The 27339-nt window shown below is 37.7% G+C and overlaps 1 protein-coding gene across 1 annotated transcript in view; it reads left to right on the forward strand.

The window, feature by feature from the left end:
* The first annotated feature begins 9094 nt into the window (after positions 1-9094).
* CFH (complement factor H) overlaps positions 9095-27339 on the forward strand; it is a 36791-nt gene continuing 18546 nt past the window's right edge. Inside the window, exons 1-8 of the mRNA XM_075508159.1 lie at positions 9095-9271; positions 13232-13417; positions 15280-15385; positions 16724-16800; positions 18619-18813; positions 21084-21254; positions 24418-24597; positions 26141-26341. Coding sequence (XP_075364274.1) covers positions 9211-9271; positions 13232-13417; positions 15280-15385; positions 16724-16800; positions 18619-18813; positions 21084-21254; positions 24418-24597; positions 26141-26341 — 1177 coding nt within the window. The 5' untranslated portion in view covers positions 9095-9210. The remainder of the gene's footprint in view (positions 9272-13231; positions 13418-15279; positions 15386-16723; positions 16801-18618; positions 18814-21083; positions 21255-24417; positions 24598-26140; positions 26342-27339) is intronic.

The raw sequence follows: 27339 nt of genomic DNA on the forward strand, positions 1-27339 counted from the left end.
TGCTTACCCTTTTCCACAGTTTGCTGTGTTCTCAGAAAGGCTTGTTAGATGAAGCCAAACAGGTGCACATATGTGGCAAGAGTTCAAAGGTAACTCAGTCTTTGCTTTGGCTGATACAGGAAATAAATAAAATGGCGAATTACCCACTGCCACATTCTTGCCAGTCTTACCATGCTATGTTCTGAGGTCAGACTTCTCTAAATGTCTAATTAAAAAAAAAAAAAAGTGCAGAATCTTTTTTCTTTAGTATTTGTTACATGCAGCCAATTTTTTCTTTCTCAGCTGCTTCTCCAGTTGAACAGGCTGTCTCTTCTAAGAAAACCTTGTTTCCTCTCTCTGCTTAGGTATCTTTCCATCTTGCCAAAGCTTGAGGAGGGGTTGAGCCTGTGTATTACAATAGTTTGTTATAAAAGTAAAGTAGTTAGGCTAACTGTAGTCCTTTTCTGAAGTCTATGAATCATAGATCAGTTGGGAAATTAATGGTGTTTCTACTTTATCTTCTAGCAGCCTCATTAATTTTTCCACCTTACTTGATTAATTTAACATTTGTTTTCATACTTGAGGAGCTAAGTAGCAGTAGACGCTTTTGCACTTTTTCTACCATGGAAATACATTTCAGAATGGTAATAGCTGACTGGTAAACTAGCAACCTGGTAAATAGTAGAGCAGAGCTAACAGAAAGCAAACTCATAACCGAGACTATAGTCATGCAATTTATACAGAAGCTTAATTTTGTGCTCCTAAGTAATATAAACTCTTTGCAATATAAAATTAGCTGTGTTTTTACATGTCTGGCAGTGTGAGGCCTGGTCACTCTGAAAAGCTCTAAGTACATAAAATTGGAGAGAGACATGATTTTAGTTAGCTAATTCTAATATTTTGATTAGCAACTCAAAACACCTATGTCTTCAAGCTGAGGAGACACTGAATCATCTGCTTGGAGACAGATGCTGTTATACGTGATCTATGGTACTGGGTCGCTATGCTCAAGCTAGGCATTCCTTCTGCCGTGTTTGAGTGTTAAAAGAAAAGCTGTGAGCCACACTCAGTTCTTTCAAGGAACAAATGTAGGTTTATACTCTTGGGGTGATTCTGGCCCTGAGAAGTGTCAGAAGCATCTGTAGCCCTGACTTGGGGGCTGAAAATAGACTTTAATGAATCTCTTTTTTTTTTTTTTTTTCCCCTTTAACCTGGCTAGATACAGGTGAGTAACTCTTTCCAAGTACTTAACTCTGAAGTTCGGGAGAGAGAGGAGGGTTAAGAACTGTGTTACTGGGTTTATTGCTAGTGATTGGATATAAATCTTCTATCATACTGAGTTACAGAAAGAACAAAAAAAGTATTTAGGTTTCTTTTTTAGGTTACTTATATTTTTGATGGCATATAGGTAAAACAGGCTGGCACAATGCAAATGGCTTCTGGACTTTCTGAACAGTTGCAGTGTATACGGAGGTATACATAGGTTATTAATACTGTTCTTAATACAAGATGTTCTGCCCCTCTATCTAAATCTGAATTAAGCATTCTACTGTGATAAAGTAAATCAGATTATTGGGTTAGTTTTTTATATTTTCCTCAAAAAGCTTGTAAGGTTTTCTTTATTATTAATAAATTTCATTATTGACACTCACTGGGACATTCTTTACTGTTGGTATTGATACCCAAAATTATTCAGGTAAATCAAAGCCAAACCTGACTGCAAGGAGTTAGAGAAGAATCTCACCCGTGATAAACTGGTGAATTTCACCCTCTTGAAGTGTTGATGGATCTCTGCATTGTGGTGCTGAAATAGTCCTACCAGACACAGTTCTTACTCCTGTTCCCTCCATTGCTTTTCAGTTGTATACCATGACTCAGAGAGTTGTCTTCCACAGCTGATAAGCTTATCATCCTAACTATTGTTTTTATTCTCCTAAATAACGTTATGAGATTGTCTTTACCAGCGCTCCTTCTTACCCCAGCCACAAACTTTTAAAACAAAAGGCGAAGAAGGATGAGGCATTTATGAAGCGAATGCACACTAAGTCCTTTTAAACAGTTCTGCAATGTGAGTAACTTGTACTTATTGTCCTTTCAAGGAAGATAGTCTTAACATTGTCGAATGGGATTCAGTTAACTCACTAAGCAGACATACACAAGACACTTACCGTAACAAGTAGTCTAGGCTGCAGTGAAAAGCAGTAAGTGTTCTTTGCAAAGTTTACATGCTTTCTGCTATTTGTCTGTTGGTATTAGTAAAAGGTTAGGTGGCTGAAAAACTGATTGACTGAAAAGTAAATGAATAAAACTCGAGCTCGTTTTGAGACTTTTTCCCACCTGCAATTTCACTTCCAAAATAGTCTGCAAAGGTGGAGTCTTCTGTAGAAAAAAAAAGCTTAATGACATTATCTGTTAAAATGTGCCTAGATGAAATTCTGAAATGAAGAGGCCTTGCTGATAAATATTGTTTATCTCAGAAAACAGAGTTTAAGCATTGAAAAAGGTATACTCCTCAGTTAGAAAACAACATTTTTTTATTTTTTTAAGAAAGATGTTAGTATCTTTTTTCTTTTTCCTGGCTTTCAGACCATCAACTCCAAAAGCAATCTCAAACCCGAAGTACAGGACATAGATGCCTTATAGGACTGAAGTTAGGTGTGCTGGACTGAGAGTGACAGCATCCTGCAATCTGAATGGATCTGAGAGGCTAAATCAAACCAACAGCAAAAACTAGTGAGGTGTATTTTGAGGACTCTCCCTCTTTGCCTGCCATGATACAGAACTGTTATTTAGTGATGTGGCGTATATGATTAAAAACTACACCAGTGTGAAATGGTTATCTAGAGGATGCCGTAATGGATTTAAGCATTTAAGCTTCATTGACTGCAATTTTGACTTTTAAAAATATATGTCTAAAAAGCATCTATATCACCACTGTATACTAATAATACTTAGTAATGGACATAGCTCAGGCCAGGATGCCTAAGTGGGTTCCTATTGAGTTGCAAGAGGGCAAAATAATCTTTAAGTGTTGATTATAGCCTTCCATTTTACCTTTAGCCACTGCTTGTGCTTCTTGAGGTTGATGGACAGCAAAGGGATGTTGCTGAGCAGTGCAACATTTATAGGGCCCACAGTACTTTAAGACTGTAATTTTAGATCCTTGCATCCACAATATCTAGTTCTTGCACATTTATTTTGTATATCTAACATACATTTCTTCTTAGACCCATCATTTTGTATGTCAGTTACTGCTTGGGTAAGGGCAGCCTTTTTTACCCTCCCCATTTTTGTGACCATAACACCATATCTGTTAGATCAAAGGCCAGCTACTTATTTCCATTTCAATTCAAAGGGCTGCCTGGACTTTGCGTTATTCTTTTGTGCCATTTCCTATTCAGATGATTACTTCTGTCTTGCATCTTTCCCTAATGCTCTCTGTTCCCACTCATTAAACATCATCATTTTCTTACTTCTCCCTTGCTGCAAAGGAATTGCCACTGCAATGCCACTCTTCTCTTTCACATCCTTTTCTCAAAAAGAACTTGCTAGTGAGTTAGGTCAACATGAGCATATCTGTTTTGTCCCTTTTTTTGTTTGTTCGTTTAAATGTACATTTGTTATGTCTTACTAGATTCTTGCCTGTTAGGGATGAGGCCTGTTTGTGGTTCATTCTGAATTTTACAGTACAGTCTGGGGGTGGGGTCTGAATACTACCATAGCATAAATAATAATTATGTTGTCCAGTAAGTTTCTGCAGTGTTTCTGCAGAAAGAAATGCTTATGTCACCTCTTTGCTAGGTAGCTGTGTTGTGCACTGGAGTGGTAACAGGAGTAGCTGATGATAGTTTTAAATGTCCTTTAAGAAAGGACAGCCATTGGGGGAATACTACTAATACATAATGAAACTTAAAAAAACCTGGTAATCATAATTTTCTAGAAGCAGCAGCACAAGCTCCAGACTGCTCCATGTGTCTTTTCCAAAAGAAATATTTACTTCTAAACAAATCTTGCTATTCTTACATATCTTTAAATCTTTAATGATCCTATTTACTTTTTATTGTGTATTTTGCATTTTTATTTTGCATATCTCTTTATTTTACTGTCTGATACACCTTCCAGAGTACAATGCTCCAATGTTTGGAATTATTTAATCTTCAGGGAAAAAATGTTCTTGAAGTCCTCCTGGCTTTTCACTTGGTGCCTATTTTTTAAATGGCTGTGCAGTAGCAGACTGTTCTGCTGGCGCAAAAGGTTTGATAGTGATTCAGAAACAGTAACAGACTGAAATAGCCCAAACTGAGAACAGAGTTTTAGGTCACTGTAAAGCTGCAAAGCTAGGGCAGAAGGAGAAATGTGAGGCATTTCCAATTTGATAATTCCTCTGAAAGGATTAAAAAAAATTGGAGGTGGTTTTGTCATGTGTCTAATTAAACTGAAATCTTGGTAGGTAGGGGGCATGTTTTGCATAGCCCGGTGAGCATGACTCTGTACTGCAAGCACGATCCTTATAAGGCTGTTTCAGACACAGGGCACACAATATGACCTTATCTTTGTATTCTTATATGCTAAACCATCATACCACAAATCCGAAAAGGAACAGCATCCACTTCAGGGCTACCTGTGGTCCTGGTGCACCACAGTCCTCTGACATCTGTGGTGACCTGGAAAGAAACTGTAGGAACAAGAGAAATAGTAGCACTGCAGCAGGGGAGAGAGCAAGCTGGTGGGAAATGGTGATAACCTCTGAAATGCCTTCCAGTAAATCTCCGCTTGGCTGCAAGTAGGAGGATTTAATTTAAAACTAGAGATACTGACAGCTGCTTTTATATGGGAGAGCATCTTTTTTTGCAAAGAACACCTTTTCAAGTAATTTTGACTTTGTTTTTGAGTACAGAGCACCAAGGCAAGAGAATGAGCTGGTATTTAAACAAGAGTAATCAGAAGTGTGGTACAAAATACTTTTAGAATTGGACATGATATGTCTCCTGTTGTTGCTGCAAAACCCTGCCTAAACACATGCTGTTATCTAATTTGCATTAGAAGAACCTGAAGGAATATTCAAAGAATTCCTAATATTGTTTTTCTGTTTGCAAGGGTGCTCACATGGCCCATCCTTGGTAAAATGGCCGGAACAACAGCAGGTGTTAAGATAGGAATGTGAGTTCAAGCATCCAAAACTGTCTGAGAATGCATATGCCACAGCTGATCATATTAAAGGACATGAGGACCATCAGCCAGATTAAAGAGTAACCAGGGAGTTACAGAGTGAGTTTTGAAACAAGGCTGGTGCCAGTTTGGAAAGAAGTATAAGGGACAAATGAAACTTTGTAACAATAGAGAGAACAGTAGGAACAGAGCAAGCAGTCAAAAGAGTTTGGTTTGACGCTGTTGTATTGTTCACCCATGGGCATCAAAACCTCTGTCTGGGCCCGGCAGAGCATCGTCCCTGTCTGCCTCTGCCAGCAGCCTGCATCCAGCTGGGGCAGTGACCGTGCAGGGTGCAACGTGCAAGGACTAACTGGGTGTGCGTATGTCACCTTGTGTGGTGCTTTCTCCCCAGTGTTTGCATCAGCAGGTTGTAAGGCGCAGCACAGGTACATATTAAGCACTCACATCTCCTACAGAAGGTATGTGTGAGAGGGGGACTGTGTGTATAACCATGGGTGGGTGGGTGCACAACTTTGTGTGCATGGTTAGAACTTTGGGGGATTAGTGAAGAAAGGTAATTTAGAAATTTGTTAGGTATTTATTAGCATTTTGTCTATTAACAGTGTCTTATCTGTTGTATTGCTGATACTGAACCTGAATGTATGGTTCACTGATTGTCAGTTAATTATGTGCTATTAATAAATCAATAAACCAGTTTGATTGTAATTTGGTTTAAACTAAGTCAACTGTGCAGTTTTTCCCTGTCACACCATTAGGTTGTAACTGTAGATATTACGTGATGTGTAATGTCATTGTGAGTTAGAGAAGTTGTCTGCCAGTGGGAGGAGAGACAACTGTTGACAATGAAAAGATAAACTCACTATTAATATAGTGGGATACGACGCTTTCGTGAAGATTTTTGGGCAAAACAGTGACTGGTTCTAGAATTCTGAAGGTTCTAATGATATCATTAAACTCAAGTGTGACAGCAAGCATGCTGTTAGAACAAGCTGAAATTATACTGGTCAGAGGTGCTATTCCAGCATTGACTAATTAAGCTCCTATTACTAGTCATCACTAGTTTTCTACTGGAAGACACTGACTTCCTCAGATCTGTCTTCCTAACACAAAATGACTTCCAAACACCATTCCCAAAGTTATTCAGGTTTGAACAAACACTCTGAATTTTGATGTTAAGCCCCCACATTGAGTAGGGCATGAATAAAGTCTTGAGAAACTTGAGTAACCTCATGACTGACTCTACTTTGTGCGGGAGTTTTGGACAAGATAACTTCCCGAGGTCCCTTCCAACCTGAACTTTCCTATGATCCTATATCTTGACATGCAGTTTTGCTGGTACAGGGAATATGTGGTGATATTTTGGCTGTCTGGCTGTGCCCACAGCAATATTTAAGTGCAGTCACACTAGTTCTCAAAGCAATAGCTCTGCTTCATGGGTAAAATCCAGCTGCCTTTGGTTGCATAACTACTTAGATGGGTAAGGGTACTCTAGAGATGACTTCTTCTGCCTGCCTTAGAGGTCCTGAGGCATGGTTTGCCTATGCACTCTGTTTTGTTAGAGGCTGGAGATAAAGTAACTCAGACATGATTAAAGACATTAGTTTTGAATCAATTGATAGCCCATGGAAGAGGTGAGGAAGGAAAGAAAGATTAAGCTCCTGATTTTATTTCCATTTGGTTAGGGTAAGTTTAATCAATGACTTAAGAAGATCACAAACACAAGACTGGAAAGGACTAAGTCTGGTCCCTTGCTTTGTGATCAAAGATGGTTTCTTCGTATAGGCCTACACTATGCCTATACAAAGATTACTTCAAAGCCTCACTACTTATGTGAGTCTTCTAATTTTCGGCTTAAATTTATTCATAGGAAGTTTATACCTATCTGTTCTTGTGTGCTGATGTTATCTTTTAGCTTAAATAGTTCTAACGTTGCCTGTGTTCATAGAGAGCAGTCAGGAAATTTACGGTAAATTTTCAATTCAGTTCCAGTTTTGGTTCAGCTGTAGCTGAAGGTATCGTTGACTGTGTTTCAAGCCTGTAATTATTTGGCAAGTGGTTTAATAACCCAAAAGCAGTTTGATAAATCCTGAACCACTTTGAGCTTCATGACATCGGAGGATACAACACAAAATTGGAGAAATTATAGAACCCATGCATGCAGCATGGATTTTTACAGCTAATTGGTTTGAGCCACTGTCTCTGGGTTGGAATCTGAGTGCTTCCTAGCACTCTGCCTCAATGTTTTTCCTGCTCTCTGAGCTTCCCGCAGGGGTTAAGGAATTGGAAAGCAGCAGTGTCACTGCTACATTTGAAAAGCAGCTAGTACCACTGCTGTAACAGGGAAGGTTAAACCGTCCTAAGTTCCTCACCACTGCAATGAAACTAGCTTTTGCACCCAGCAGCCCACTGGTACAGAAGCATGTAAATGCATGCATGTACAGTAATGCAATAAGATTGGTGCAGAGAAGACAAGTGGGACTGTCTTGGTGCAGTTAGAGCACTGCTGTCCGCAGCAGCAGATAGTTCTCTACCACAGAACAAAAGGAATTAAAGATTTGGTCAGTGAAGTTCTGTGAGGAGCTGTTTCTTAGAACTCAACTTAGGCAGGTGCAAAAAATATCTTTCTACTGATCAGGTATGCACCAGTAACTGCAAAGTGGATGCAGACCGATTATCACAGGGTCATGGAGGAGAGTGGGAGTTCATTCTCCACATATGAGTTATTTGGCAAGAGAAAGCGGGAGGGAAAGGAAGAGATGTTATGCTGTCTGGAAGATTTCTTGTAGGTAAAACAGCTGAATGCCAGTTTTCACTAAGACCATTCCTTAGAATTGGTAACTGAAAACACAGCCCAGGTTAAAAAAAAAAAAAAGAAAAAAAAATTAATTCCAGCTACATTTTGAGAAGAAAAAAGTTTTAACTGCTTTAGAATTCAGGTTTGATTTGAAATCTGTTCTCTAAACACACTGTTTTTTATCCTGTATCAGTAGGCTAACTAAGCCAGTGATTCTAAGGGTATGTTATGTGGTCTTTTGGGAGCATATACAAGTTCAATCTGTGTATACGCCATGCCAGTCAGACATCACCACTACGGGGTAACTGGTGTGCAGCTGTTTTGTGTCCGTCCCCTGAGAGCATTTTGTACTCTTACATTTTTTTCCCTAATTCTCAGTATCAAATAATTCTCTTCATATGATCTGCATTTCCACTGGAGTGTACCTCTTATAAAGCCAAGACATTTAAAGAAAATATTAATAAGACTGTTGCTTACATGAATCCCTGAGGAGTTCCTCTGTTTTTTAGCTCAGTTTGCCATATAGTTCTTCTTTTAGCACAATCTTTATTATTTTTCTTTGGATAGTTTATTATCCACATTACAATTCATTCATATCTTCTCCATCTTATAATTTCTCATGTGATGCTGAAACAAGTGCTTCAACATCATCTAGGTTTATTTAATCAAGTATTTGACCAAGTACATTTCCTTTGCTCTGTATAGTTGGTTATCTTATACAAGAACCAGTGGGTTAGTAAATCACTTTATATTTCTGTCTGCTTTTTATTTCAATTGTTGTCAACATAGATCTTGAATGATATGTGTATAGTACAGAAGTTCATTTTTACACACATTTAATGTCAATTTCTGGTTTTTAAATAAGCATATAAGACACAAGAAATCACAAAATAATTTATTTGTACAACTTCCTTTGGATATCAAAAGAAATAAGCTTATCTGAGTATGGAAGGGATTAATAAGAAAAAAATGAGGTATGATGTAAAAACAAGCAGACAGCAGGGAAGGACTGTGTCAACCAAAATTGCCAGACATTTATTTATTTATTCATTTAGCAAAGTTTGGAGAGGGAAAAAAAAAAAAAAGAAACACGTGTGTGTTGCAAGAGGATTAGGGGAAGTGACTGCTGAAATCAGAGTATAAATGCTTTGCAAGGTCAGTCCCTGGAGCAGTTAGTGAGTAAAATAGGAGTGGAAATAACACAAAGTAATCAAAAAAGTAGGCTACGCTACTAAATGTGCTTGCTGAGTTTCTGAACCTCTAGGATGTCATTCCTGGGCTATGCAGCTCTGCTCTTATGTTGGATGTATTGTACTGCAGAAAGAGGTAAGCTTTAATGTGAAAAAAACCCCCAAAACAAACCAAATGTTTTCTTAAAGTGTATGTGAAGATAGTTACTAAAAAAATGTAAATAAAATGTTTGCATTGTAGCCTATTTTAATGAACTTCTGACAACAATAACTGAGATTTCTTCTGGCAGTATTTAGCACCTTTAGTACTTAGTATCCTGTCATAGGTATTTTTTCATCTATTTATTTGGATAACTACTGCTGTTATTAATCTGTTGCACAACTTTTTAAATGGTTACTATCCCTTTAAACTAGAGCCAGACAACTCATTTGTTATTAATTATGTTTGTTACTTATTCTAACATCTAAAACCTGTAAACAGCTGGTAGATTAAAGTAGAAAATATTCAATAAATGTGCATTTCTTTCTGTCTGGAATAATCTGTGCGATAATCTGAGAAAGAGGAATGAGTACTAAATTGACTGAAAAGCTTACAAAATATCTGTTGAATGACAGACTTTAAATCCAATAAATGAGATAAATGTATACAGGTATGCTTTTGTACATGTTTAAAGAGGTAGCTAGTATTCTGGGTATCTTTTCAGAAGCCTCTGATATTTTCTGCTTCTCTGTTCAATTTATTTTTCTTGATATTGTATTTATATTGTTTAATGTATGTTTAGTAATTTAATTCTTTTGCTTTCTGTCTGGGTTTCTTTACATAGACAGTTGTGGAAAGGGTGGTATGTGTTTTTGAGCTAGTGTGTCTTTGCTCGGGTCAGGTTGATTTTAATTTTAGGTGAAGATTATGAAGACCTTATTAGTCAAAACAGTCTTAAGGATTTTTACTTTGAAAAATTGAAAAATCAGGGCATTAATGAAATGTATTATCTTTTTTATACATACCTATAATAAATACTGCTCCAAAGCAGCTAATGAAGTCTAATTTGTTTGCAAAGTAGTCCAGAAATTCCTGGAATTTGAAAGAAAGTTTGCCTGAATTTGCACTTCCTTTTCATAATGCTTTCTTTAGATCAGAGAGATTGCAAAGGAATGTGAATGTAGCAATATTTGATTTATCCGGGACAACTATTACCATGGGTCATGCAGGGTTCTTAGTTCAAGCTTAATATTGAAAGTCTATGTGAGTTGTTCGAGAGCTGGGGTTTTGCGCAAGGGCTGAAAAATACTTCCACCTGAATTTGTAGGTTGTGCTTGACTTTATGGAACTTGCTACCAGTATAATGACTGATGGCAAGAAAGCAGCTTGAGCTATTTCTAACTGAGGTCGAGTCACATATAAGTACTAAATGATTAATTCCAGCTCTCCTGGTCTGTCACTAAAGGATCTGAAGGTATGCATTTAGTGCATGCTTTCTAATATGAAAATAAAACCCTCCCAATTTTTGTGAGTACACATGGTGAGTGCATGATGTCATTAATATAGTTTTGAAGTACATCCTGTCAGCAGATTTCTTCTTCTCAAGCTACTGAGAAACTGCATTAAAAAAAAAGAATAATCAGCTGTAGTCAGAAATACATATACATACTGTGACACTTGATGGTAACACATAGTTTGACATGAGGGCAGGACTGGTAAAGAACAATCAGAGAGAGTTGAAATAAAACCCAGAAAGAAGCATGTCTTAATAATGATGAAGAGACTATCAGGAGATTATCTTTCGTGCTTTTTTTATTTTTTAATGTAAACAAGGAGGAGTTAAGAGGCCCTATTCTGCTCAACAGACAATAAAAATATAACTCAGAAGTAAGGGAGGAATAGAGCAGAGAAGCTCTCCCTGTACTAAATAGCCTATTTTTTAAATCATAGAATTCAGAGTGTGCTTTCTCAGCTTGCAAACTGAAAGGACTAATTTTAACGGTCTCTAATGAAAAATATGTAGAATTAGAAAAATTCCTTTTCTCACCATTACAAAGAACTTCTTTGGAGTAAACTAACAATTTTTAACACATTTGAAAGACAGAACTAGCTAGAGGAATCTTGTTCATTTCTCTTATTCCTGCATTTTGCAAAAACGTTGTTAAAAAGTGAATGTGTCTTAATCTTGCTAAGAAAAGTATGTCCCTACTACCTTTTTTGATAGTAGGGTAGTACCCTCTAGTGGACAGAAGCAATAATTTTTACTCAGGTGTAATCATTCGTAAGAGGGAGCATACTTATTAAAGTATTGGGAAAAACGTGAACGTGTGGGCATACTCTTCCTTTAGCACTCGGCAGTATCCTCAAAGCTTGTCTACTTCTTATGGCTACTTAAGCCAGCCAAAAGAAAGTTATTACATCTCACAATTAACATTCTTTTCTTTATATTTTCAAAATGCCATAACTACACTTAAAATTATACAGGTTTTTTTCTTGTAATGAACCTTTTTCCTGATTTTTAAACAATTTTCTAGAATTACGCCTCTAACTTGGTGTTCCACTGACTGAGTGTTCAAGGGTATGTCTTTGTACAACTAAAGTAAAATTAACTTTCCACACTTCGATGTGGAAGAATGAGTATTTAATCTGCTCACTTTGTATTAGAAATCACAGCTGCTTAATCTGTGTTTGTGATCTCCCCAGTTTAGTTCAGCAAGCCATAACTCCACATCCCTTGCATGATGAAAGATCACTAAATATGTTTCCTGTAGTCCCACTTTCAGGCAGCACCTGGCCAATCCATAGGAAAGCTTCAGTGGGAGTATTGCTGCTTTCTCAAACCTGTGGCCTTAAAACTAGTGGTGAGAGGACTTTTGTGCCAGCTCTCTACTGTGTAATGAATCTACTCACCAAGAAATTGCCTTCCCTGGTGGACATTTCTTCTCCTATTTATTTTCTATACAGAGGTTTTGTTTCTTTTACAAAGCTTCATTTCTCAGAGGTTGTTTTATTTATTCTTAATGAATTCTCACTTTTCATGTTCAGATGTGAAACAGACTTCATTGCATCTAATTAGCTAGACTGTCCAGAGTCTGTTACTCTGCATAAAGCTTCAGCCTTTAAAATAAGTACATTTCAGTCACCCAAGCACAGAAAATTAATCACTGAAATTAGGTCAATTATTATAAACAACAACAAAAAATGTTTCTTAACAAAGATCATTTAGTCTTTCATTAACAGCTTCCCAACCTTTGTTTCTTTCCCCTTTAGTCTGATTTTTCTCATTCTCAAGATGCTGAGGAACTTCTTAATAAAATTAATTCAGGCTTATTTCTTGTAATTCGTATGGTCTTAGCTGTACATTTCATGGACACTGAAGAAAGCTCAGGAAGGAGCTTTTGGGGAAGGACTGTATAATGTTGAGCTAATGATAAATATCAGACAACACCATCCACCCCCCAAATTGAGTAAAAATGCTTTGAAGCTAACAAAGGTCGAAATGAATACCCAGAATTAATTACATTGTGTAATAAGTAACTTGTCATAAGAAGTAATCTCATGGACAGGAGGAAGTAAGTTTTGGAATATCAGGTGATCTCAGCCTGGAGAGAAAGTTTAGGCAAAGGTGAGGGGAGACTTGACGGAACTTGATCAAATGACACATGAACTTAAATGTCAGTAAGGATGGTGGCGGCCACAGAAGAAAATAGTTTGAAAGGAAACTCTACAGAGTGCACAGAGTTGTTCTCTGTGGTAATGGAAGGACAGGCATGGAGGAGCTCCTGCAGATGGAAGGGTAAGAGATGTCTGTGGTTAGAACCAGGGCACTAGCCTTGTCTCAGTCCTTGTAACTAAAATCTATTTCATGCATTATGACTGTACCGTGTGGTTTCTTGGCACTTGCTTGACTATTCTTATGTTCTTCTAAATGTCCCTTCATATTCCTACAAAATGTGGATTCTTGGCAGTTTCCTATTTTGTGATGATTAAATAGAAAACATATGCTCGTTTGATCACAAATGTCCTCAGGATTTCTTGATACATTTTCTATTGTAAAATTATTTTGGCGTTTGTAGCATGTGCTTCAGTCACCAATATTTTTATTTACAATTTTAGCTTGTAAAGAACCTCCTCCTAGGAGGGTTAAAGAAGTGCCTACTGAAAGATGGGACAAACCTCCCTATCCACATGGTACTCAAGTAACATACAGATGTCGGCCTGGATATATAAAACTTGGACGAATAGTGTTTGAGTGTACTGATGGAGCATGGAGGCAACACCTGTTAGGAGCAGAATGCAGAAGTAAGTATTTATGCAAAATATGTGCAAACATTTGACCTGACAGATCACACTCCTTGCCAGTGATGTCAATGTGAAATTGCCATTGAGTCTTTACCTGTAACTTACTTATTTCAGCATCCTTTAAAATATCATCCTAAGAAGTATGTATGCATAAGGAAACATTTTTGGAAGTTTCTTTTCTCCAGATCAAAGGATTATTATTTTTTTTCTTTACAGGAGAAGATCATACTCTAGGCTAGCCTTATTAACCTGATTTATGTTAAGTTATCAGGTTATTAGGAGCTTGCTTCCAAAATTTTAGAAAAAGTCTAATGCAGATGAAATTTACAGTCTAAGCAGAATAAAGCACTAACCTCGCTTCTGAATGCAAGACAGTATTGTCTTTTTTTTCAGTGTATTCAACTAGTTCTATGAAAGATATAATTTTCTGGAAGTGGGAAATTATTTTTCTCTGCCTTCTCTTTTAATCTGTGAGGGAAAATTCATGATTAGGATGAGAGCTACTATTTATTATCTCTAGCATTCTGTGTTAAGAGTTTAGAAGTATCTCACACCCTCATACAGAATTCATTAGTGAAGAAATTGAACTTTATTATTGTTAGCCAGAAGATACTTCTTTTCTGTAACAAGTGAGTTTTAAACACAAAGAAATTTTAGACACATGAGCTTTTTTTCTTACATATCTAACATACAAAATTTTTACTAGTAGAATATAAATGTTTGGTTTGATAATATAAAAATTAAGTCCCAGGTGTCATTCAAACAGAGATGAATACAAATCATGAGTAAAAATGAATTAATAAAGCTGTTACTAGTTTCTTTTACATTTTTTATTTAGTCACCTCAGTTTCTATATGTATTTGTATAACTACTCAGTGAACATGGATCTTTCAAATTATATAAAATTTGGTGTTGCTTTTTAGTAACATACTTTTGTAAATACTGCCACCCAGTGAATAGATACTGACATTGGCAAGGTGCAGGTGGAAGGAGAAAAGGGATGGCCTGCCACAGGTTAAGTCATCACGTTCCCTTTTCAGGGTAGGCCACACTAGACAGCAAAACTGATCATGAGGTTGTCCGTTTTCTCTGAATCACACTGGAGCAGGTTTGGGGCCTAGTCAAACACCTCTTCCTTGGAAAAAACAGGGATGTTGATACACTCCGAGAAATGAAATTGCCTAGGTTGACAGTGACCAGGAAAGATTTCTTCTGAGGCAGCCTAATAGGTTTTAGGTATGCAGTTTATTTCGGAGTCTGTATTATAACATCAAAAGTAGATGAATGAGAGTGATGGTGCATTCAGTTTTGCATTTCTTTTGGGAATCCAGGGCAAATAGTCAGGGCCAGACCACAAGAAAAGTCCTGTGGGGAACTTTGAGCAGAAAGGACTGAGGACCAAAAGACTCCTGTGGCCTTAGATCATCCCTCTTTACTTAGCACAATCCCCATCAGATTGAAGAAATTTCATTTCCAGTCATGAATGGATTCTGTAGTGGAAGCTTTAGACCAGTTTATGTCACAAGTTGTATGAAAAGCTGAGGTTACATCCTGCCATTGAATTTGTCATAAAACTTAAGATAAGCTCAGCTTTTTTAAAGGAATAAAACCTGCTAATTTGTTGTTTTGGTTTTTTTTTTAAATCAGCAGATCCTTACTCCAATATGTTCTCATTGAAGATAGTGATTAAAAAAGTGATTAAAAAAAGGGAGTGTTAATCAAGCTAATGCTGAACATTTTTTAATTTTTGAAAGGCCCATACTCGCTACTAATTACTAGAAAAGTGCTATCTTTCATGCTTTCACATTCCTATGTATGGTGTAAGTAATTCTTTTTTTCTTCTTCTTCTTTTTTTTTACCAGATAAGCCCTGTGGACATCCTGGAGATACTGAGTTTGGTTCCTTTGAACTTACCAGTGGAACTGAATTTGTGTTTGGTGCCAGAGTTGAGTACAGATGTAATGATGGGTAATACTTATTTAATTCAATATATGGGAGTTAACACAAGGTGTTAATGTTAAAAGAAGTGTCAGTTATAGATTTGTTGTCTGTAATGCAGCTGCAACTTACTAATATTTAACGCTTGATTATTGTTTAATTTAAATTTCTGCAATTACAGTAATACTGAAGATAACTCTTTCTCATATCTGGTGCTATTGGAGTAACTGAACTCATGCACCTGAAGCTGTCATCCAAAGTGTCTAAAATGTGTAAGACTGTAGCTAACTTGAAATCATTGCTGTCTGAGTAGAAAACAAAAATAGTGACCTGTCTGTAAAGCTGCCTCATGACTCCACCAGCCAGCCAATTCAGATGGAAATGCAGCTTTGTATGCTGGAATCAGTGCTCTCAGTAGGCAGTCATGATGCAGTTATGGTAGCGAAGTCATTAGGCCATACAGAGTCTCCTATTCAGAACCACAACTCATCAGTCCTGCTTAAATAATTTTTGTGCATTATGAAGTAAAATGTATTGTAAAAATGTTTGAAGGAGGGAATTTCTGGTAGACTCACTAACATGTCTTCACTGACTGCTTGGAAGAAATTATTCTCTCTTCCTCTTCTGTTCATCTTCTATGAAAACTGCAGCAAGGCAAATATATAGTATTGTGCTTAGTTAACTGTTAACTATGCCTATGACTGGATTCTTTCCTCTTGAAATGCAAATCAGCTATAAGCATGGTACAGTGGCTTAGCCATGCTTTTGCAGTCTTTGTATTGCTGGAATCTAGTCCGAGTTCCACCAAAAGAGTTCCAAAATCAATATTCTTCTTAATCCTTTAAATTCAGACAGTTCTTTACTGTCATTTCAGACTAGCTGTACTTCCTCTGACTACATTTCAGACAAAGCAGAAGCCATGGCATTGTGGCCATGTTGCCCTCAAACCTGACTCATCAAAGCATGAGATACATATGGTTTCGATTAAGTCCTATTTTGATGCTGTCACATGGCTTTCAGTCATACTAGAGCACAGGCAACAGGAGTTTTACTCTGCTTGCTATTGATTATGTAAATTACCCCTAGGTTATTTGTTATGTAGCCAAAGCTTGCTATCTCTGTAATGAAGAAGCCATCATACTGATTACTTCCTACTTTCTGATTTTTTTCATATTTTTTGCCATATGCAATTAAAAGAAACAAAATAGGGAAGTTGCAGGCCAAAAAACTACTTGGTTTTGTCACGTTTTGGTTAGTCTGTGCTAGAACATATGAAACCTACTTCCTTTGCTTCAAAAACAGCAGCACTGCTGTTTCTGTCACATAACGAGACTGTATTTTAGCATTGTTTACTTTTTATTCGGTAAGATACCGGATGCTCAGCCAAAGAAATTACCGTGAGTGTCAGGCAGATGGATGGAGCAATGACATCCCTCACTGTGAAGGTAAATGGAGTTTCACATTTAATTTTTTATCAAACTGTCTTTTTGTCTGTCTGATACTATCTAGAACTAGTCTGTGATCTCTCTACTAGTATTAATTCACAGATGTTTAAATTCAAGTTATGCAGCAGTGAAACTCTTACAATGACTGCTCAGCCATTTTAGTCCAATAAGCACTCAAGCTTTTGTTAAAAAGCATTCACAAAACGGAGTCTTGTCACCCCCAGACTGGCTTAAAGCTCTGCCTCACCTAAAGGCCCTGATAGAGTAGATGTCTGCAAAACATGGTTACAGAAGACAGCTGGGATGAGGCATTTTGGATGTCTGTGAAGCATGTATGTTTTTAGCTAGTTTCCTCTTCCACCCTTGTGAATATCCTAGCCGTTAAGATTTTGTTATAAGGTCTTCTCCCTATTAGCATACTGTGGAAGAACTTCAGTAAGTAAGAATGAGAGCAAGACAGACCCAGACCTCAAGACTTAATAGACTGGATGGCTCAGATGATACTTCCCTGATTTTGGAAACCTTTTTGCCAGTTTCAAACCTGTATGATTATGAAAATAAGCTTCCTTTCTTCCCAAAGATATTTTTAACTGGTCTATTTTAAGATATGTGTGCAGTGGTGAAATTTCTCTGTAGCTTAAGCGTCTAATGCCAGGAAAGGGTCTCTAAGTAAAGAATCACAAATAAAAGTAGATATCTTTCTCTTGTCTAGAGTTTGTTGTCTGTGTTTTGACATTTCCTTGATCTCAGATATTTCACATTTAGTTTACTGGATTTTCAGTGTCCTCAAATTTAGGCATAGGGGTCTCTGTCTGCACAGTATAGAGCAATGGTTTCCAACATTTTTTGTCACATGTCACCAAGATACTGCCATTTCAAAGTCCTTATAACATTTTTCTTTCATGATTGAGGCGTTTTCATTAGACTGAAATATGATGATTGCCTATGAAAGGAACTATTTGTATAATGTCCTCATTGTGAGGAACCTAGATGATAGAATGTGAGCGCATAGGAAAGGCAGATGGCTTATAAGATGGAGAATGTTGTCAGAGAGAAGTGGGAGCTATGGTAGGCAAAACACCAGCCACTTTCGTACATGCTCAGTCATATCTATGTGAACATTTAAGAGTGAGCTTTGATATTCATTTTCCCCTTAATAAGAAATATCTGATGACATACGTTAATTCTTCCTTTTTCTGCAGTTACAAAGTTAGGAGATACAAGAGGGCTAAATTCATGGCTGACATTGTCATTGTTTACTTAGTGATATACTTGTGATATAATTGTTCTGATATCCTTAGCTAAGATTTTTAGTTAGTAACTGAACTGTTGTAGTCAGTCTGTAACACAGCACTTTTCCAGATATTTGTCTATAGCAAATTCAGTTTGGCATAGCTCTAAAGTAAATTAACCTATTTTGAGAAAGTTTAATGGCCCTATGTGTCAGTCAAGGCTCATCTAACCATCCATAGAATTCATAGGATCATAGGATAATTTAGACTCAGCGAGACCTCAGGAGGTCATGTTGTTCAGCAGGTGCTCTGTCTTTAGCCTTCAAGGGCAGAGAAGAGGATGATGAGAGCCAATGTACAAGCTTCCTCCTATGTCAGTCTGTCTTTTTGTGTAGGGTTTTGTATTACACCTGTTGCAAATGGTATCTGAATACATAACAAAAGTGTATATTTTTTAAAAGTGTAAGGAAATTACAGTGAGTTTTCTGTATTTAACTTTTTGTGTGTGTCAATTTATTTTAGAGACTAGACCTCAAAATGTCTGTTCTTTTCCTTTCCTTTTGTTTTGTTTTGTTTTATTTTCCAGTGGCAAAGTGTTTACCTGTACAAGCACCGGAACACGGAAGAATAATTATGACTGGTGCATTTGAGCTAGGCCAAGAATATTCCTTTGGCCAGGTTGTAAATTTTGAATGTAATGCAAAATACAGGCTTGTTGGATCTAAAGAAATAATTTGCTCTTCTGATGGAAAATGGAATAGTGATGTACCTCAGTGCCAAGGTAAAAAGGACACTATTTATTATCTGTAATTAAGAACCTTTATTCTTACAGACTTCTAAGGACTGGTTACCATATGGGAAACTACAAAGCTTTCACTTTATTCCACAACAATTAAGCATAGTTTGTCTGTAAACAATCTCCATTGCATATACGCAGAAGAAGTAGGATAAGAAAGAGAAATCAGAGAATATTGGATGCTAATATGGTCATAATGGACCATCTGTTTGTTCCACATTTTCACTACAAGCTGTATGTTTTGCCAGGCTGCAGTCAATTTCTTTGAAACTAGCTTTGATATGTCTACAGAAGATTCAATCACTTCAATGTTGATGTAACCAAAGTAATTACAAACAATTTTGAATCTATGTGAAGAAAGTTTAAAAAATAAGCATGATTTTAATTCACTCGTGTTCTTAGGGTATATAAAATAGAAAGAAATCATGACGGATTTTTCTTTCTTCAGACTAATGTGTTTTGACAAGTTAGAAGGTTAATTCATGTTTAGTTTTTACAGACCCACAGAATCACAGAATAGGTGAGGTTGGAAGGGACCTCTGAAGGTCCCTCAAAGCAGTCAGCTAGGGCAAATTGCTGAAGACCATGCCCAGTCAGCTTTTGAACACCTCCAAGGATGGAGACTCCACAGCCTCTCTGGGTAACCCATTCCAGTGTTTGACCACTCTTAAGTAAAAATGTTTTTTCTTATGTTTAAGTGGTATTTCCTGTATTTTAATTCGTGCCCATTGCTTCTCATCTTGTCACTGGGTGCCAATGAGAAGGGTCTGGCTCCATCATCTTTACTTCTGCTGCCCCACCACAGTCAGGAATTTATACATATACACATTAATAAGATCCTCCCTCCTTCCCAAGCCTTCTTTTCTCTAGACTCTCTAAGCCTCTCTTTATCTGTCAGTTTTTCCAATTCCTTAGTTATCTTCATGTCCCTTCACTGGACCTGCTCCAGTATGTCCATGTCTTTCCTGTATTGGGGAGCTCAGACATGAACACAGCACTTCAGATGTGGTCTGACCAGTGCTGAGTAGAGGGGAAGGATCACCTCTTTTGACCTGCCAGCCACACTCTTCCCAATGGAGGCCAGGACGCCGTTTTCTTTGTTTCCTGCAAAGGCACGTTGCTGACCCCTGTTCAACTTGTTCATCAGTGCTGCCAAGATTTTTTCTGCAAAACTACTTTTCAGCCAGTTGACCCCACCCTGCCCCACCCACAGCTTGTACTGGTGGATGGGGTTATTCCTCCTGTTTTGCAAATAGAGATTGTATGGGATTGGACTGTCAGTATGTAAGAATGAATCCCAGGAAGCTTATGGTAACAATCACTGTTAAATATTCAGTCCATCAAGTTTCTTAGATAATTTATATGTTATCTGAGCAGGAAGAGCGGAGTACAGTGTGTTTAGAAGAGCGGAGTACATGTCAGGATATCAGATACGTGTACCTTTTATTCACAATTTCAGCTCTCCATTTTTCTGCTTTGAAACCTCATTTATTATAATTTGAACAGCAGAAAGTGGGATTAAACACATGTGCTTGTAACATTTGCAGAATATAGTGAATTTTCTTAAACAATGACAGTTTCACTGAGCTATATTTCATCCTAAATACAAAGTAAATCCAGCAAAGGAATCCAAGAGAACTCTTTGATGTCCTGCTCTGTAGCCTAGGAAACAAAGCCTTGAATATTTTCTGGCTTTATGAATGCAGTTTTTGGAAACTGCAAGATCTCAGTGGTCTTACCAGGTTTGGCAAGGAGCTGGGGATGCTGAGGTTCTTTTATAGATAGTGAAGCATTCTAGTGTCAGTTTTCCAGAAAGTTTAATTCTTTTTTCCTGTTGATGCCATGATTTAACTAATTGTATACTGGCTATGAGAGCGCTTTAGGTTTGCTGGAAATTGCAAGGAAATGAAATAATCTGAAAAATGGAAAATCCTAAATTTCAGCTAGCCTAGTTGCTTATTTTAGAATGTCCCCTGCCTTATATACTGATTATGAGATCCATTAAAATCCAAAGCAAAGCCCTGAAATCTGTCTCATGAACCAGTTTGCTACTGATGCTTTGCTACACCATACTTTCTACCTGGCACCCACAATCAGGTCATTGAAGAGTTCTCAAATAAGTTTCAAACAGTTTCAAATGCAAATGTTTTTGTGAAGTCAAATGAAAAAAACCCTAAATTTTATTCCAATAGGCAATTATTCTCAGCAAATAAAAATAAACTAAAATATATGGATTTTGTCTTTCTCAATTTCAGATATTATCTGTGATGTGCCAAAAATTCTGCATGGATACGTACATTCTCCAAAGGGGTCTTACAAGGAATCTGAAAAACTACAGTTTGCCTGTGATGAAGGATACAGATATGGTGAAAGAGCAGATGTACAATGTACTGAATCAGGATGGAATCCAACCCCCTATTGCACTGGTTAGCCTTGCCTAAAGTTATTTTGCACATTTGTTGTGTTTGGAAGTAATTTCAGAGATTAGTAATGACAAAAGTTAGTTAATTCATAACAAAAGGAATCCATCCACATCTGACCAATATCCCATGAAGATCTGGAAGGATTAAGTGTTAAAGGGACCAGACAACTGGATAAGAGTTTTCCATCGAGAGCAGTAGCAAAAACAGTTAATTCAGTCTTTTGTTACTTGAGTGTAGTTAAATAGTCCATGAAGCAACAATTGCTCCAGTATACTGCATACATGAGACTGATGCTAAAATACTTCATGCAGAATTAGTAGCTGTTGTTATTTTATTCTTTTTTTATACGATTCTGAATTAGTGCAGAGAACATAGGAAAAAGATTTCTTGGGTTAGAAGAAAATCCTAGGAAAAAATCCTAATTTGGACAAACAGGAAGGATAAAGCTGAACCTCTTTACCTTCTACAAAATATGATGAAAATGTTTTATCTAAGGAACGGAAAAATCAGACACTAAAAAGAATATTTAAGCAAGCAGGGAAAAAAAAAGGTATTAATACCTGAGAAATTCATACTACGGAAGGAATCTGAAATTTTTAATGGCATGGGAAAATTAACATTTGAAACCAACTTTTTAGAGCAGTAGTATGGTTTTTGAAGTCCTATTGTCTTCACATCAAGTCTTGATAGTTTTTTAAGTGTGTTTAACATGAACATAGCTGGTACAAGTCAGTGGCTGTGCTGTATGTTGGAAGACTGAGTAAAGAAGTATTTGTCTGATACCATATGAATTACAGCAGTATGAATAAAATTGGGGAATGCTAATAGTCTTGGCTTGATGACCTACTTATGAATCACAAGCAGTTCTTTGAGGGGGAGATACAAGTTAATGCATCTTCAGGTCTTCCTTGTTCAGTGGTTGAGATGCTGTGTCACCATAGCCAAGACTCTGCTACTTGTAATTGTAGGACTCAGTGAAACCACTCAGTAAAATCCCACTCAACATCTCACCCTGTATGAACATCTGAGACCACAGAAGTTTCCTTGACCTACTGAACTGACCTCTGCATTTTGACTGAGTGTCCTGATGAGTCTTACTGTAGTTTGAGCAGACTGAGCACCTGGTTGCTAGTCATTATATCCATTCTTGAAATTTCCAGACTACTAGTTCTGATCCACCAGTTCCAATCAAAGAGGAACAATTCAGAAATGATCCCTATTTCACTGGTGAAACTTTAGTAAGAAGTTGTTAGTGTACTGTGCAACCTTTCAGAAATGACTGGAAATTACAAAAGTATCTTTCAAATTAAAACCCTGACTTAAGTTTGTAAGCTGCCTTTCAAGAGTTCTTCTGAAATAGTGAGATAGTGTTGTAGGAAAAACATTCTGAAGTTGACATGGCCATTTCCAAAGGAGTTTGAGCAAATGTGAAGTATCAGAAAGATAAGTTCAGAAAGATAAGTAGTCCATTGATAGCCATAGGTGTCTAAGCAGAAAATTACAATGGAATTGTAGTGCTGGATTAGACATAAAGCTGAAAAAAATAGTACTTTCTCCACAGCCATTATGTCAAGAATTGTGTACAACATAGAGTTGAAGTTCACTAACCCTAAGAACCATGGACATGAAGTGATATATAAACAGAAACCAAAGTAACATGGTATGCATGAATCCTGCCACTGTCCATGACCCTTAGTCTAGGATGAAGACAGCAATTTGTTTAATGTCATCAGAACAGTAATTGCACAACCACATTATCCATGGTGTTCAAACTTCCCATCAGAAACTGTCTGAGAATCTCTACAAATTAATATATTTACAATGCTGAAACTCCTTCTTGCTTTCTAACTCCCAGATGCCTTCTGAGCAGTTAAGATGACAAATCCATAATTTCTGAGGCTAGTCCTGTTTGACATCAGCCCTCTGGTTCATGGATTTTACTTTTGTTTCATTCAATTACAGCACTTAAAGACTGTAATTAAATCTCCAAATCCCACAAACAGAAATATGCACGTTATGTCCCAGTTGAAACAGTTTGATATAAATTTTGGGGAAATCATTAGCACCTTGAATTGTCTTCAAGAAATTGCCAAACACTTGAAACTGGAAAAAAATGTTGGCAACCGGGCAACGTTGTAGGATATTATGTACCACCCACCTTCCTGAGACCTCTTCCAGAAAGACTCCTTTAGAAATAAAGAGTAGTCAGTCTTAGTGTCCACTCAAGTTCTTGACCTTTCTGCTTCAAGATTAGTAACGATATTAATTAATAGGCATTGCCTATGGTTTAGCAACATACTGCTTTTGAGAAGTGCCAAACAAAACATTCTTCCAGACACTGACATACTGGGCTCTGATACTTTGGGCACATTCAAATAGTGGTTCTGGATCCTACTTGACTTACCACTGAACCTAGATGATTCAACAGGACATGCATACAGCCGATTCGCCCAGCTTCACTTCACAGCAGCACCAACCCGTAGTTACCTTATAGTCAACCCCTCCCAGCCCTGAGTGTGTTGGTGATATTTTCTAAATTTGAAGTAGAATACAAAAAAACCCAAAAGACAAGCTCTGGTTTATAAGTAATATGTTTGCCTGGCTTCTCCGAGCATAAAGATCTCATGAGCTTTTTAGAATAGCATTCTTGTCCTTCCTCAGTTGTTGAAATACTTCCAATGTCAGTGCAAGACCCTATTCTTAATGACACAGCCTTTTAATGATCAGTTCGTAGTTAAGTATAGTTATTTCTCTGTTTAGGACCTGCCGGTGAACCTGCCCTCCTTTGGGACAGTGTCCATAAACCAGACCAGGAGAGCTCTGAGTGAGCCCAGCATAGGTCATTTTGAGCTCCAGCTGTGGAATGACCTACTGGAAAAGATTAGCCAAATTCAGCTTGATCACCTCCAGTTCTTGCTCCAACCATTCTCTTTGCAATGAAGTTTTAATCTTCTAATTAGCATGACATCAATAACAGCTGTCACTCTCCTCTTACAGAACCGCACATTTCTAAGAGTGGGAGAAATGTAACCTTTTCTTTGCCCCAAGAAACATCTTTTTAACAATTTTATGCAGTTATGGTCAATATACTATGAAAATAAGAACTTATGCAATAAATACAAACATATTCTTCAAATTAGCATCCAGTTTTTTTCTTTTTATTTAGAAATTGTATGCTCTCCTCCAAGAATTCCCAATGGGAACTTTAGACCTCAAGAAGACAACTACAGAGAAGGTGATATAATCACAATACAGTGTTATCCTGGATATCACTTTAAAACATTGACTGGCAAAAGTACAGCTGAATGCACCAAGAATGGCTGGGTGCCTGATCCAGGTTGTGTCCGTAAGTAGCTCTCGTGAATGTAGATACAATATGTAGAGTTGTTGGAAATATCTCAGTGAAAAAGAGGTCAAGAGAAAAACTTAAGAAGCATGAGAAATGAGAGTTGCTTATTCATTGTGTTTCCTCATGATGTAAAGCTTAATTTGATGGCTTAGAAAAATCATCTATAAAAACAATGGTATAATCTACATTTACATTATGTTTATAGACACAGGTATTATCTATTACTGTGTTTGTGAAAGTATGTGTTAAAAAGTGCTATAGTCAGCTCCCTGTCAGGAAGGTTTGTGGTCTGCCTGAGGAGTAGCATGCCAGTCAAGATAAGAGGACACAGTGAGTGTTAAAGTATCCAAACCAAAACAAAACATAGGTAATGGTTGAAAGGTATCTTTCACTGTAGTTAACACAGCTTTAGGTTTTTGCTTGCAGTTGTATGTTGATATATTATGAACAATCACAATATTATTCTACCTATAATAACCTGTCAAATAACAAACCGAGATATTCTTGATTGTTTATAAGTTCTTCCTTGGCTTAAACTTCCCATAACTACAATGATAGTTTTGCCCAGTAGGCACAGCATTAACAAATAAATAAATAAATTAGCAATTAATTTCATAATCTAGCACTCTTTCATCTTTGTTCACTGAAAATAAAAGAAAAACTTAGAAAACAGGATGTGAGAGAAACCCTGATGAAATCAGTCTCGAAAATGCACCTTTGGATGATTTGAACTATTCCCGAAAAGTGCACTGTTAGTATCTGGATTAATCTTCTCTCTATGTATGTATGGGTTCTAAAATTCAAGTATCATTCTGAGACCACCTCACTCATTATTGAATGGTCTGTCCAGTGGGTGATTTCCCCTACCCCAGCATGTAGGCTCTGGGTCAGAGCACTTCAGGAGGAACCTACCTGCCATGGCCAAGTAGGACACCCTGGGTAAACGTGATTGAAAGCTTCTAGGAATCTCCTCCTTCTGTCCTTGACTTGTCTCTGAAAAGGGTCCGTTCTTTTGAGGAACTGAGAGAACAAAAGAAAAACACTGTAGTTTTAAAATGAACATGAGAAGAGCTAGGAAGAGCTATTGGTGCGGAATCTGAAAAGTTACAAATGAAAATGGTGACAGGAGTCATCTCAATTTTAAGAGTCCACAGTTCAGTGTCTATATCTGAGCTAGCTGTCTGGGCTCCCATCAAGGTGTGTATAGTAAATTTAGTCAAGACGCTCTACAAAAGAGCGTCACCTCACCGCAGAATAAATACTTACATTTGGCCTCATGAAGCAGCCTTTGGAGTCCACTGAGACTATTGACTAGATTTCTGTTGGTTGCAATGGAAATGGAGGGAACCAACATAGGTACAGGTAGTGACAAAGACACCAGAAGCAGAGTGCAGTTGTTCCTGCACTCCTTAGGATCTGCCAAGGTGATTCTGCCAGTTTCAGAAAACACTCAGATGATGAAGCTGAAGCTGAACTAATTGTGTCCTGAGCTTTTTGTCATGCATGTGTTGATATTGTTGCTGTTAACTTCTATTTCAAGAGAAACCGTGTGACTACCCAGCTATAGAAAATGGCAAGTTACCTGACACACTGGAGAACCACAAAACCCGTTACTTTCCAGTGAGGCTTGGGCAATACGTTGATTACCACTGCAATAATGGTTATTCAACCCCGAGTGGCAAACCCTGGGTTCGAATGGTCTGTTCTGAAAGGGGCTGGTCTCCAGAGCCAAAATGCCTCAGTAAGTACATTTCCACTATAAGCTCAATTCTGTTATAACTAGCAAAGGTCTGTGCAGCATGAATTGTGCCGATGGAGCACAAGACAGAACAAAGAACAGTTTGTTAAAGTAGAACTGCTTTAGTTGACCCCTGAACTGCACCCAGACTGCCATTCTATCTGCAGAACTCAAACTGTCTGCTGGTGAGTGACACTCTGAAGTGCGTAAGGCTGAAACGATGCCTTTGGATTTTGGAGATTCTTTACTCCTGACACTATCCATGAGATTAAGAAACAGGAAATGTTTCTCAACTCTGGCTTCTGGGTCATGTGCATGCATCTACTTTTACCTGCACACACAGCTGCGCATACAAACAAAGAGTTTCTACTCTATGTAAATACATTCTTCCTTCCATGGCTTGGGCACTTTGTCTAGAGGTTCCTCTCTGAGATCCATTGCCTGGTCCCTTTGGAGAACGTTTGGGGCTGAGAAGGTGGCACACTCTTGCAATAAGCTGAAAGCAAGCATAGCATCAGCAAGAGATTTAGACACACTGACTTAATGATTGAACTATAGAAAACAGATTTAAAGCAGCGAGCTGAGGCCTCCTCTCCTAACACACATCTTCAGTCACAGTAAAGTTCCTACCTAGTGGTAGGGTTTGCAAGTGGATTACAAAAGGGTGATCTTTCCCTGTTGCCCTCAGTGGGGTGGTGCTCAGTACAGGAAATGAGTGGAGTCCTGCCCGGAGGAAAGGACCAGTTACTCAAGTAACACAGCTATGGCATTCCTTCAGCCATCTCCCTTCTGTCTGGGCTCTTGGGGGCACAGGATGCCGTAGAGCCAGTGTGCTTAACTGTTGCTAAAGTCTCCAGAGCTGGTCTGGGAGGCTGATACCTTTGCACTGAGATGATAAAATCTGGAGGCAAATGCTGAAAATCACTCAGGGCAGACATCAACGTTTTAGAGACGCAGCAGACCAAACCAGAGCTGGTGTACAGGACACTAGATGCACTGAA

This window comes from Mycteria americana, chromosome 7 (genome assembly GCF_035582795.1).
Source record: "Mycteria americana isolate JAX WOST 10 ecotype Jacksonville Zoo and Gardens chromosome 7, USCA_MyAme_1.0, whole genome shotgun sequence".
Classification (NCBI taxonomy): domain Eukaryota; kingdom Metazoa; phylum Chordata; class Aves; order Ciconiiformes; family Ciconiidae; genus Mycteria; species Mycteria americana.